The sequence below is a fragment of the Schistocerca cancellata genome, chromosome 12, assembly GCF_023864275.1.
Source record: "Schistocerca cancellata isolate TAMUIC-IGC-003103 chromosome 12, iqSchCanc2.1, whole genome shotgun sequence".
Classification (NCBI taxonomy): Eukaryota; Metazoa; Arthropoda; class Insecta; order Orthoptera; family Acrididae; genus Schistocerca; species Schistocerca cancellata.
Genome location: NC_064637.1, coordinates 30,931,274 through 30,945,949, shown reverse-complemented (window position 1 = coordinate 30,945,949; position 14,676 = coordinate 30,931,274). Strand labels below are relative to the sequence as shown.

At 45.7% G+C, this 14,676-nt stretch overlaps 1 protein-coding gene across 1 annotated transcript in view; it reads left to right on the top strand.

Moving 5' to 3' along the window:
* LOC126109417 (intermembrane lipid transfer protein Vps13) overlaps positions 1-14,676 on the top strand; it is a 443,304-nt gene that overhangs the window by 259,225 nt on the left and 169,403 nt on the right. Inside the window, exons 38-39 of the mRNA XM_049914452.1 lie at positions 8,815-8,976; positions 11,891-12,048. Of these exons, the coding sequence (XP_049770409.1) occupies positions 8,815-8,976; positions 11,891-12,048 (320 nt within the window). The remainder of the gene's footprint in view (positions 1-8,814; positions 8,977-11,890; positions 12,049-14,676) is intronic.

The following is a 14,676-nucleotide window of genomic DNA, read 5'->3' as shown; positions in this document are numbered from 1 at the left end:
CAGGATGGAGAAAAACTGTGTCATGAAATTTTAACCCCGGATAGCTGATGCCAGCGGGAACCATAATTACTAATGTTGTGTAGGTCGACAATGAACAATTTTTAAACTACGAAAACTTGGCGCCACATACTCCGATTGGCCGTGGGGTTGCCCTGTTGCTGTTTGTTGGTTGACAGGCAGCACTACCCCCCCAGGGGGTCCACAACTCTTTTGTGGATACGTGCGTAGCGAGCACGGGACCCCGAGCTAATGTGGCCTTCCTTTCTTTCCGGGCTGCATACCTTCCCATTCCGCATCCTTCCCCATCCCTATCTTCGCCCCTCCTCCCCTCACCTCTGGCTCTTTCCTTCCCTTTCTCCCCATCTGGGAGTATGGTTTGTGCCTACGTCCGGAGACGGACGCTCGTAAATGTACTGCATTCTTCGCCTTTCTTGCTTTTATGTCTTCTTCCTTCCTTTGTCCTTCCCTTTTTCCTTACCTCTTCTCTTTCCCTTTTCTCCGCTGCGGCGTTTGAGACCTCTCTTCTTTCCTTTCCTTTCCCTTTCTCTTTCTTCCTCCCTGTGCGTGTCTGAAGGCCGACCCACGCCCTTCGTGCGTAGCCGGTGACGGGGTAACGCGTAATTCCCCGCCCCGGGTAGACAGGTAGGACACGTACGTACCCCCTGGTAACGGCCAGGCCCAGGGAGGGGTGATTACCCGAGCTGATACCTTCCGAAAATGCCGATTGGTCCCTCCGTCCGTTTGTCGGGAGGTGTGACCTGAGGTGTGAACAATCACCTAAGGCGGGAGTGCCCTCAGAGAGGGCCCCCACAAGGGAGGAGCGCGCCATCGGAGACGCCAGTAATCATGGGGGATTCTTCCGCAATGGTTTCCTCACCTTCCACTATGTCTGCTCACAAACGTAAGTATACTGAGTCTCAGCCACAGACGATTCTTCCATCGTTGCCACAGTTCCTTGTTGTTTCTCGGACTGATGAAGGTCACGACTTCTCCACGGTCAACCCTTTCATTATTCAGAAAGGTGTCGATGCAATTGCAGGTCCTGTAAAGTCTTGTTCCAGATTACGGAATGGCACCCTGTTGTTAGAAACACACAGTGCCCTCCAGGCACAAAAATTGCTGCGTACTTCTCTGCTCCACACCTTTCCTGTCCGGGTGGAACCGCACCGAACCTTAAATTCCTCGCGTGGAGTCGTTTATACACGCTCCCTCGATGGATTGTCTGACGAAGAAATTCAGCACTATCTGTCTGACCAGGGCGTAACGGCAGTTCATAGAGTAATGAAACGGGTTGACACGAACATCATTCCAACCCGCACTGTCTTCTTGACATTTGACACAGTTCAACTCCCATCGAAAATCAAAGCTGGCTATGAGATAATTTCCGTTCGCCGTTACGTCCCAAACCCTACACGTTGCTATCGATGTCAGCGGTTCAATCACACCAGCCAGTCCTGTTCCAATCCAGCCAAATGTGTTACGTGTGGCAAGGATGCCCATGAGGGTGCTTGTCCACCTCCATCCCCTCGCTGCATCAACTGTATGGGTGACCACGCTGCTTCCTCTCGAGATTGCCCCGTTTTTAAGGACGAAAAGCTCATCCAGGAAATAAGAGTGAAGGAAAAGGTGTCGACCTTTGCTGCTCGAAAATTATTCGCCAGTCGCAAGCCCACCGTGCCTCAGACAGGAAAATATAGCACTGTCCTTGCTTCTCCTCGGCCAACAAAGGAGGCGGCCACGCAGACTTGCGACCTCACCTTCAGTGCCACGGTCGTCAGATCGGCCAGCGCAAAGATCGCTCGTTCAACCTCACCACTTTCGCCTGCCCACTCTATGGCTCACCCTTCGTCGGGTTCTGCTAAATCTCGAGCCCAAAAGTCGGACGCAAAGTCTTCGAAAAAAGAGCATACTCGTGAAGAGTTTTTACGTATCGCAACTTCCCAACCATCGGTTCCTCCATCTAAACATCATTCTTCCAAGAAGGCTACAAAGAAACCCAGTTCCTCTCCTTCTCCGCCAAGGCGTGTCCCATCTACAGCACCACCTGGCGGAAATCGCCCTCGGCCGTCTTCTGTGTCGCCGAGGCGCACTGCTGGTGGCCGGTCAACCGGCCGATCGCTGGTGGCAGGAGCTGCTCCTGACCAACCTATGGATCAGGATCTTCTGCCTTCGGCTGACTGCCATTCCATGCTGTCGGTCGCTAGCTCCGAGCAGTCTTTGACTTGACAGCAACTTTGGTCACAGTCCTCCATTTTCTGTTCACCCCATGTCCATTATCCACTGGAATATCCGCGGCATTCGAGCCAATAGGGATGAATTGTCGATCCTCTTAAGATCCTACTCGCCGGTCATCTTCTGTCTTCAGGAAACGAAGCTGCGTCCCCATGACCGCTTTGTTCTCCCTCATTTTCAGTCCGTCCGATATGATCTCCCCTCTGTTGAAGGCTCTCCAGCCCATGGAGGACTCATGATTCTTCTCCATGATACTCTCCATTATCACCTAATCCCCTTAAACACTTCCTTCCAAGCTGTCGCCGTCCGTCTTTCCCTTTCCGGATACACGCTCTCTCTTTGTACTGTATACATTCCATCGTCCACACCAATGGCACGAGCTGATCTCCTTCATCTTCTTGGTCAGCTTCCACCCCCCTATTTGCTGGTTGGGGACTTCAATGCCCACCACCCGCTTTGGGGATCTCCACATCCTTGTCCACGTGGCTCCATATTGCTAGACGTCTTCCACCAAGCGGATCTAGTTTGCCTAAACACTGGGGTCCCCACATTTTTGTCTGCCTCCACGACAACCTTATCTCATTTGGACCTTGCGGTCGGTACTGTTTCGCTAGCTCGGCGCTTCGAATGGTTCGCCCTTGATGATACACACTCGAGTGACCACTTTCCGTGTGTCCTCAGACTGCAGCCTCAACTGCCATATATGCGCCCGCGACGCTGGAAGTTTGCCCAAGCCGATTGGACACTTTTTTCGTCTCTCGCGACATTCGATGACCGTCGCTTTCCCAGCATCGACGATGAGGTCACACATATTACCGACGTTATCCTTACAGCTGCGGAACGTTCAATACCACGCAACGCTTCCTGCCGTTTTATCTGATGACCCTGTTATGGCTGCCTTAGTTTTAAGTTTTATTAGGGCAGGGAGTTTTTATTCTTTCATCTGAGTGTTTGTTTTATTTTATTTTTTTGTGTTGTTTCTCAGTGGTTGGCTTTTCCTTTTTTATTTCTATGGTCGGCCAACCACTGTCACACTCTGTGTGGTTTTAGTTCGTTTTGTCTTGTCCTTGTCTCCGTTTCTCTTGTTCTGAATCGTCTGTGATCTATTCTGTTCCTTGTTTTTATTCTCTGTGGGTGTTCTTTGTATTTGGAAAAAGGGACCGATGACCGTAGCAGTCTGGTCCCTTTCATCCCCCAAACCAACCAACCAACCAATCAATACCACGCACCTCCGAATTGCCCCGGCGCCCCCCAGTTCCTTGGTGGAACGAGGCATGCCGTGATGCAATACGTGAGCGGCGACGTGCTCTTCGCATTTTCCGTCACCATCCTACTTTGGCCAACTGTATCCGCTATAAGCAGCTCCGTGCGCGATGCCGTCGCGTCATCCGCGATAGCAAGAAGGCAAGCTGGAAATTCTTTATTAGCTCATTTAACACCTTCACTCCCTCCTCGGAAGTTTGGAGTCGGCTTCGACGGTTCTCAGGCGCGCCTAGTTTCTCCCCGGTCTCTGGGCTCACTGTCGCGCATGATACCTTAGTGGACCCCGTCGCAATTTCTAACTCGTTGGGTCAGCACTTTGCTGAGATTTCGAGCTCTTCAAATTACCCGCCAGCGTTTCTCCCGAAGAAACGTGCAGCGGAAGTGCGACCTCTTGCTTTCTCCTCTCAAAATCACGAAAGCTACAATACTGTTTTCTCCATGCGGGAACTCCAACATGCCCTCTCATCTTCTCGCTCCTCCGCCCCGGGACCGGATGGTATCCATGTCCAAATGTTGCTGCATTTATCAACCCCTAGTCTGCGTTACCTCCTTCGCCTTTATAATCGAATTTGGACCGACAGTACCTTTCCCAAACGGTGGCGGGAAGCTATTGTCGTTCCTGTTCCGAAACCTGGAAAGGACAAACATCTCCCCTCTAGCTATCGCCCCATTTCTCTCACGAGTAGTGTCTGTAAGGTTCTGGAGCGTATGGTGAATTACCGTTTAGCTTGGTGGCTGGAATCCCGCAGTCTTTTAACACCAGCCCAATGCGGATTCCGGAAGCATCGTTCTGCAGTTGACCATCTTGTTGCTCTCTCCACTTATATCATGAACAATTTTCTCTGGAAACGCCAAACGGTAGCAATATTTTTTGATCTGGAGAGAGCATACGATACCTGTTGGAGGACAGGCATCCTCCGCACACTGTTCTCTTGGGGCTTTCGAGGCCGGCTGCCCCTTTTTCTTCGCGAATTTATGGCAGAGCGCACTTTTAGGGTGCGGGTGAACACTACTCTCTCCCGTACTTTCTCCCAAGAAAACGGGGTACCCCAGGGATCCGTGCTGAGTGTTGTACTGTTTGCCATCGCCATAAATCCAATTATGGATTGTCTCCTTCCTGATGTCTCGGGCTCCCTCTTTGTGGACGATTTTGCGATCTACTACAGCTCTCAACGAACCAGCCTTCTTGAACGACGTCTTCAAGGATGTCTCGATCGCCTCCACTCGTGGAGCATCGAAACCGGCTTCCGTTTCTCACCCAGTAAGACCGTTTGTGTCAGTTTTTGGCGACGTAAGGAGTTTCTTCCGCCCTCCTTACATCTAGGTCCTGTCAACCTTCCGTTTTCAGACGTCGCTAAATTCTTGGGTCTTATGTTTGACAGAAAACTGTGCTGGTCCTCCCACGTCTCCTATCTTTCGGCTCGCTGTCTGCGATCGCTTAACACCCTCCGTGTCCTGAATGGTACCTCCTGGGGAGCGGACCGAGTGGTCCTTCTCCGCCTCTATCGCGCCTTAGTGCGCTCAAAATTGGATTACGGAAGCATAGTCTACTCCTCTGCTCGGCCGTCTATTCTTCGGCGTCTCGACTCTATCCACCACCGTGGATTATGTTTAGTGTCTGGAGCTTTTTACACTAGCCCTGTGGAAAGCCTTTATGCTGAGACTGCTGAACCTCCGCTGTCCAATCGGCGAGCAGTCCTCCTGAGTCGTTATGCTAGCCATCTGTCTTCCATGCCTGCTAATCCAGCCCATGACCTTTTTTTCGACGCCTCCTTTGATGTAGGGTATGCAGGCCGCTCCTCCTCCCTACTACCCCCGGGAGTCCGCTTCCGTCAATTGCTCGATTCTCTTTCCTGCCGCTTTCCGAAAACCTTTTTGACAACTTGGGGTACAGCACCGCCTTGGCTCCGTCCCCGGATCTGCCTGCTCCGTGACCTTTGTCAATTTCCCAAGGATGGTACCCCTACACTTGTTTATCGTCGGGCATTTGCTGCTCTATGTGCACAAATGACGGACGCCACGTTTATTTACACCGACGGCTTGAAAACATCATTAGGTGTAGGGAGTGCCTATATTGTTGGCGACACCCCAAATCGCTTTCGACTTCCCGACCAGTGTTCGGTTTATACTGCGGAGCTTTACGCTGTTCTCCAGGCTGTCCACTACATCCGCCGCCATCAGCGGATACAGTACGTTATCTGCTCAGATTCTCTCAGCTCTCTTCTCAGTCTCCAAGCTCTTTACCCTGTGCACCCTCTGGTCCACCGGATTCAGGACTGTCTGCGCTTGCTTCACCTGGGGGGCGTCTCGGTGGCGTTCCTCTGGCTCCCGGGACACGCTGGTATCTGTGGGAATGAGGCGGCCGATATGGCGGCCAAGGCTGCAGTCTCTCTTCCTCGGCCAGCTATTCAGTCGCTTCCCTTCACCGATCTACGGAGCGGTTTATGTCGCCAAGTTGCTCATTTATGGCATGCGCATTGGTCAACACTTCCCCGTAATAAATTGCGGGAAGTGAAAGCCCTTCCTTGCGCTTGGACTTCTTCCTCCCGAACGCGTCGTCGGGAGGAGGTAATTTTAGCTCGATTCCGGATAGGGCACTGTCTTTTTAGCCATAGACATCTTTTAAGCGGTGATCCTCCTCCACTCTGTCCCCACTGCTCTCAGCCGTGGACGGTCAGACACCTTTTAATTTAATGCCCCTATTTTAATCCGTTACGCTCCCGTCTACAGCTATCGCCTGATCTATCGTCGATTTTAGCAGATGACACGCGCTCAGCCGACTGCGTTCTCCAGTTTATTAGTGACAGTGAAATGACGTCAGTCATTTGAAGTTTTTTTTTTTTTTTTTTTTTGGGGACAACCACCCCCTGTCTGTACTGGATTTTTAAGCATTCTTTCTACTTTTAGTTTCTCCAATTTTATGAGTTTGTTTCCATTGCTGCTGGTTTTCAATTTCGGTTTTTTACCGTCTTAAGTCACGGGCTGGGCGCTAATGACCATAGCAGTTTTGCGCCCTAAAAACACAACAAAAAAAAAAAAAAAAAAAAAAAAGGCAGCACTACGGTTGTCAGTTCACACGTGCAAACATCCGTTGCCCCCTCACTGCCCCAGCGTGATAAGCGTACGTCTCGAATAGGTCTCGCTGTTTGTCTCCACTTCGTGTCAGAGGTATTCACATGTAAGCTTTGGTTTGGAGCACACACACGATTTAGTCCTACAGTAAGCATGGCGGCACAGTATTTGTTTGAAGAAAAAAGAGATACGGTTTTTGTTTATGGACTGGCCGACAGTAAGGCGCACGAAGCTCGACGGTTGTATGAGGAACGGCACCCGGCAAGACGCCACCCGCACCGGCAAATGTTGACAGCAATTCACCGGCGACTTGGCGTAACAGGCTCATTAGCGGGATACTGTGGTGATGCTATAAGCCCTCAAACATGATTGAATGCTGCATTTGAAGAGACTGTTCTCGAGTGCTTTGAGAAAGCACTTATGACAAGTACTCCGGCAGTTGTACACGACGTGGAGGTCACGCATCGGTTAGTCTGGGAGGTTTTGAGGAATGACAGCCAGCATCCATTTAGTTTCCACCCTGTCTAAGAGCTAAATCCCGTGGCAGACTATGAATACACGCTAGGATTTTGCCGGTGGTTTCTGCAACGTGTTGCACGAGATCCCGACTTCCCCGCCATTGTGTTGTTTACCGACAAGTGCACCTTCCATCTGGAGGGCCTTTACAAAACTTGAATTGTTCGTTATTGCGCAAGAGAAAATTCTCGTGTCGCATATGTCCACAGACACCAAGAACAATTTTCGCTCAACATTTGAGCAGGCACTGTGGGAGACCATCTGATTCGGCCAATCCTTCTACCACCTCATATTACTGGGTCAAAATACCTTTTCTTTTTGCAAGAAACTCTGCCTGGCCTGCTGGAAGATGTTCCCCTGGACGTACGGCTTCAAATGTGGTTGCAGCACAATGGGGCACCCACGTGTAACAGTCGTGCTGTGCGCAGATATTTAAATGAACTCTTCGATGGCTGGGTAATCGGAAGAGGTGTTCGTAGGACGTGGCCCCTGTGATCACCAGACCTCACCCCACTGAACTTTTTCCTTTCGGAATTCTTAGAGGTTCTAGTTCACCCACCCGGATACGAACCACCTAAAAAAGAAGAGTAATTAATGGATCCCATTCAAAATGCCGCTAATCACGTCAGGAAAATGCCAGGAATCAGGAATCTTTGAAAGAGTTCGGCAAAACACCGCTCAGTGTTACCAAGTTTGGTGCCTCAGAGGGTCGCCCGTTCGAGCACCTGCTTTAAGTAAACAATGTACTAGCTACAAAGAAAGGCCTTCTTTGGTGCTGAAACAATATGCAAAAGACTTTGTGTACATGAACTAACAGCTGTTGACATGTTTGTTCCCGGTACATCTTATCGTGAAACTACAGTGGATGTGTCGGGACCCGGCAGAGTCTCCCCCGGGCACCCCGAGTGGAAGGCTGGCGCACTACCACCGAGCGTGCAGGCCGCCTCAGAAACATCGCAATCTCTGGCAGGCAAAGCATTCGCGGTCATTCGTTGTCCACAGCATCCGGCAACAGGGCAATCCCGCAGCCAATCGGAGCCCGTGGCACCAAGTTTTAGTTTAAAAATTGTGCATTGTCAACCTACACGACATCAGTAATTTTGGTTCCTACTGGCATCAACTATCCAGGGTTAAAATTTCGTGACACAATTTTTCTCCCCCTGTATAGAGAGAGTAAAAGTGGTCCTATCACAGTCCACTAGGGTGCTTCTGACAATACCCTCGCCTCGTATGATGATGAACACTGGCCATCGAGAACAACTTAGTGGATTCTATCACGTGAGAAATCCTCAGGCTAGTAACGTATTGATTGACCGATGATGATTAGTTGCATCAGTTTTCAAAATGTGGAATACCAATAATTGTTAAGTCATTTCACATTATTTCGTTGAAGTAAAATTTTTTAAAAGTGTGATAGATTTATGATGAAGAGATAATTTTTAAATAATACTAATTTTTAAATGCAAAATATTAATGAAATTGCCTCTGAATTTGCAGAAAATGTTTTTTCTCTTGAAAAAAGAGTATGCAAAAATTTATGATCAGTGTAATATGAAAACACTGTTTACGTAGTGAGTATTATTAAAATTTTCAAAGTGAATCTTTATTTTGCTATAGTTTTGAATAGTCTTTGTGTGAATAAATAACAGTAACAACATGACGTATGTAAGCAAAGTGTCACAGTACTCACAGATTGCCAGTTTGAACCTAAGTTAATGTTTGCGGTTACAGGTCCTCGACCGGGATTGCATTCTAAGACTTCCCGTTGTGCGTGCGGACAAAAGGTACTTCCCGTTAAATCATCGAGGGGAGAGCAACGATCCGTGGGGAATTGTGTCGGAGGTGACTGTGGATGACAGCAGCACCATAGTCACGCTGAGGAGCATCATACAGGTCAGTAAGCCACTGCTCTATAATGGAACAGCTTTTAGCTCCACTTTAGAGCTCTCCTATACAATTTGATGCATCAAGAAGTAATTAATCTACCTGCTCATCATATAATCATCTGCTGCAGCAGAAGCAGCAGAACAACACATGATGATATTTTACGGGTGTAAAACAAGGATATTAACAAAAATTAGATAAAAAGTGGAGTAAAAATATCTTAGATATATGGTACAGTAGTTTATAATGGTAAATGTAATTTGTCAATCCAATCAATAACATCCAGGATCAGTGTTGGGAAATGATTTTCATTGCCTCAATATGATGTTAAAGGACACTCCTGCATAGTATGTTGGATGCTTTGGGGTAGTTTTCTGCAAGAGCAGGGGTTGTGCAGTTTTTACACTATAAGGGGGGGGGGGGGGGGGGGGTTAGTTCTCGCATACTGCACAGTTTGTGTCATGCCTTCCACTTATGCCAAACCAAATTGAAGCTTGGTGGTTGAAAGTGCATATTGAGGTTAGGTTTTTGCTCCTGGTGGTCATAATCTCCCCCTCCCACAATTTGGTGATTCTGCTACTATTGTCGATGGTAAAGTCTCTTTTCAAAAATACAAGAGTAGTAAGATTTACAGTAAACTATTTACTTATCTTCTTTTCTTCTTGTTGGCTCCAATTCTTCGTGCCTACGGGCCGAGTCTTGAAGCTGACATTTTTTTACATTTTAGGTTCTATTGGTTCCAACTGGAGTAGTTAACTTTGAAGAATGCCCACAATATTTTTGTTTTCAAGATAATTTGTTCTCTTACATTTTTCTATATCAAACTGTCATTTGAATTTTCACATTAACTAATCCGAATTTACAGTGTTCTTCCACAATACAAAAATGCATTCGGCCACATCAGAGGCATGCCCACTACTACTTCACTCTGCAGTAATAACGGTATTCCAAAGGACTTACAATCTTTCTTGGCAAATGAATTTCCAGTAGTTTGTATTATTATTTATAACTGAATCCAGAAATAAAAGTAGTAAACAGTGCCAGATTGCATAATTAATAATAGAAATTTTAAGTGTGTCAAATATTTTGTAATTTCAAATGTTTCTAAAAAAATAATTTTAACTGTGCATACAGAGGTAGTACATATTGATTTTAGCAAAGAAAATAATTTCTTTTTATAGATTGTAGCTTGAAATATAACACATGTACAAAATCATATGAATTCTTTCAGAAAAACAGCTGAGATGATGATAACCTGTTCAAAATTTGAAAATATTTCTGGTATCAACTACTTCTGTTAAGGAAAAGTAATGCTAGAGGAGTGCCTTTATATGGTGCTTACTGGATGTGTTTTGCTACCACTTATGGTTTGTTTCAAATCCTTCATCAAGGTGTTCTGCAGTGTCTTTATTGCTGGGTTTCTCGATTTTATCATGTTAGTTGTAGCACTTTTGATACTGCCACAAATGGGGAGCTCAGGGTCGACCAGTATCTTCTTATATGTATTTGAGAATTCCTGCCTTCTGAGTTCAAGTGGAGACACATGGTTAAGAGTTTGGAGCCAGTAAGTCTGTGTAGCTTTTTAGACATACTACGGTCATACGCATCATTGTATCGAGTTGGGTATCGAGCTTCCAGTATGGTTACTGTTCTGCCACACAGTAGCACATTTTTAATGGAGTTATCACTAATCTATGTTACTGGAGAAAGGCATCATTGATCTTAACAAGAGTACTTATTGAATCATACTTGTATTGGATTAATGTGTGGTATATGGATACATATAATAACATCCATCCTTTTTATTCCAGAAATACATGCACATGGTGTTTGTTGTTGTTGTTGTTCTTGTTATTATTGCACTATCCAGTCCCAGGATTAGTTTTATGCTGCTGCTAACTGTTGTCTGTCCTGTGCAAATAATTTCTGCAGTCTACATTGAACTGAACCTGCTTTACTGTATTAATCACTTGGTCTCCTTATACTATTTTTACACCCCACCTCCACCACCAGCTTCTTACATTTACAAACTGTGTATTTCTTGGTATCTCGGGATGTATCCTGTCGACCTCTCTTGTTCAGCCGTGTTGTACCATAAAGCTCATTTCTTCCCAGTTTGATCGCATACTACTGCATTAGTCACTATCAACTCATCTCATCTTCAGAGTACTTCTCTGGTACTACCTTTAAAAAGCTTGTGTTTTCTTCTTGTCTTTAATGTTTATAATGCAATTCTTTATTTCCATACAAGACCACACTGGAGAGAGTTTCAGTGAAGATTTCCTAACACTTAATTTTATAGTTGCTGTTAACATAAATCTGTTCTTTAGAAAAGCTTTCATTGCTACTGGCCATCTACTTTCATTTCATCTCTCTTTCAGTAGTTGTCAGTTATCTTGTTGCCAAACTAGTAGGACTCAACTACTACCTTTAGTGCTTCATTACATACCTGATCCCGTAACGTCATGAGACGTAATCTGGCAACACTATTACAGAAACCTCCCTCACATTTTTTATTTTAAATTTATAAATGTCTGTTCTCTAATCTGCTTTCAAGACATTATGTTCCCTACAATGGTCTTCAAAGGCATTTGCCATCTTTGAGATCATTACAGTGTTATTGGTAAACAACACAGTCATGGCAGCATTCTACAGAATATGTGTATGTGAGAAGTGTCTCCCCCCCTCCCCCCCCTCCCCCCCCCCCCTCCCGCTGAAGTTGGTGCTGCAGTGCTAGTGATGATGTCTACCAGACAAGGATGCTGAGCAAGCTGATGAGCAGAAGCAGCTCCAGTATTGATCTGATGGCACTCATTCTAAGATCAGCCTTCTCTCTCTCTCTCTGTCTCTCACTGCGAGGCCTTCAGAAATTGAGTGAACGGGAACGTGAAAACGTGGAGACTGCACTGCAAAATGTTTGCAGGTGTACAACCACTTCAGTGAGCCAGTGGAGGTGTACTACATGACACGGCGGGGCAACGAGGTGGAGCGCGTGGGCACCGTGCAGGCGGGGCGGCCCCTCAACCTGCCACTCTACGCCATCTACACACCCACCAACGAGCTCTTCTTCAGCGTCAAGGGGTGAGCGCGGCATTGTGTATACTTAAGCTCACACGGTTGAAGTGTGAAAATAGTAAGTGAATATTTGTTGCCTCTGAGGACATCTTCCCGATTAGGAGATGAAATGGTAAGCGTGGAAACGTGCCTGTGTCTGGATACCACTTCATTTCAGTATGTTTGTAGAAGGGTAATATCAAAACTAATGTCTCCTACATTTTTAAATGTACGACAACCGTTTATTTTTTGTCACAGTTACTTGATTTTAAAGGCTGAAGAATCCTTTATTTTTCTACATAATCTTCATTACAGTTGATGCAATTCTGTAGGCACTCTGGCAGTTTTACGATGTGCGTGTCACACCATCTCACTTCGTGTCCTTCAGGAAGCGCTGGACTCTACCACTGACCTCATTGTCATAGCAGAACTGTCGTCCAGACAAAAGTTCTTCCATCTTAGGGATGATGTGGTTTCAACCAAAGTTTTTCAAGAGATTGACTCTTGACCATGTAGCGTAACCTAGCATTCTGAGGAATACTCTGTTACACTATATGTTTATATATAAAGATTCCTTTAAATATGTCTGCTTGTGTCTGGATATGTGTGTGTGTGTGTGTGTGTGCGCGCGCGCGTGCGAGTGCATACCTGTCCTTTTTTCCCCCTAAGGTAAGTCTTTCCGCTCCTGGGATTGGAATGACTCCTTACCCTCTCCCTTAAAACCCTCATCTTTCCCTCTCCTTCCCTCTTTCCTGACGAAGCAACCGTGGGTTGTGAAAGCTCGAAATTTTGTGTGTGTGTTTGTGTGTTTTTTTATATAATAGAAGGAAACATTCCACATGGGAAAAAATATATCTAAAAACAAAGATGATGTGACTTACCAAACGAAAGCGCTGGCACGTCGATAGACACACAAACAGACACAAACATACACACAAAATTCTAGCTTTCGCAACCAACGGTTGCCTCGTCAGGAAAAAGGGAAGGAGAGGGAAAGACGAAAGGATTTGGGTTTTAAGGGAGAGGGTAAGGAGTCATTCCAATCCCGGGAGCGGAAAGACTTACCTTAGGGGGAAAAAAGGACGGGTATACACTCGCGCGCGCACACACACACACACACACACACACACACACACACACACACACACACATATATACAGGCACAAGCAGACATATACAGAGGCAAACAGAATCCTGTAATGTTTGTTAAAGGTAACACTCATTGAAAGGGTGACAGATCCATTGTCACTGTTGCATACCACACATACCTGTATAAGGTGCTTTACATCATATCAGGTGACCCATGGGCCATGGAGAATGCTTCCAGCTTTGATCAGCATTCCTCTCCTCTGGTTCCAAACTGCCCTTCTGAATTCTTTCATTGTTTCAAAGTGCCCGTAAGCATTTATTGTTGTCCCAGCTGTCAGTCGACCAACAGTACTCCCTTCTGGTCCAAAAACATGACTTTACCGGCAGACTGGCTGTTTGAATTTTTGAGGCTTATGTGAAGAGGGTTGCCAGCACACTAGTGACTGTTGTTTTGTCTCACTGTAGAAAGAAATGCTCAGGTTTCATCACCTGTGAGAATTAAGTCCAAGAAGTTGTTCTTTTAGTCTGCATTACACCAAAGAAATTCATGGGAAGAATCAACTCATTGCTGTTTGTGGTCTTCTGTCAGCATATGCAGTACCCATTTTGTATATGCATTCTAATATTGGTGCAGCAGACATGAACATTGCTGTTATCTTTACTTTTATAGCTGTGGCTGAGCGGTTCTAGGCGCTTCAGTCTGGAGCCCTAAGGCTGCTACAGTTGCAGGTTCGAATCCTGCCTCGGGCATGGATGTGTGTGGTGTCCTTAGGTTATTTAAGTTTAAGTAGTTCTAAGTTCTAGGGGACTGATGACCTCAGATGTTAAGTCCAATGGTGCTTAGAGCCATTTGAACCATTTTTACTTGTATAATAATCTCATAATTCTCCAGAGTACCCTTTCTTAATAAAAGTACATTTCATCACTAATCATTGGAATTACAGATCTTGTCACAAGGACATTACATCCAGCCATTATCTGATGTCTATCTCTCAATTACTAGAAAACAAACATCACTTACACAGAATTCTTGGCACTTTGTACCTCGATAATGGATACCTATACACACTTGAGATCTGGGTGAATAAACAAATTACAATACTGAGTAATGCACTGTGGATCCTTTATATGACAGTGCACTACCAAATTGAATCTTTGGAGAAAAGAAAGATCTTTGTGTGCAGGAGCACAGAAACACATAATCAGTAACACCAGTCTGCCTGATATCAGATGACTGAAAATAAATATATGTGCTCGATGGACTTATTTATGCTGATTTCAAAACTGTTCTCAGTCTCTTTCTATTACATATAGTTTTTTTCATAATATATTAGGACAGCAAGCTGGGTACACAAAAATACTCTGCTTTTTACATGTGTGGTACCTGGCCAAAGGAAAAGCTTTTCAGTGTATAGATGCAGTCAGGTTGAGGACTTTTGTATCTGTAACTAAAAACATCTTGCATTAACTACTTATAGGACACGTAGAAATATTATTTCCATTACTACAAACACTACTTCATGAAACAGTTTTTAAGGGCTCTTCCACAAGATGGATTACGTTTTA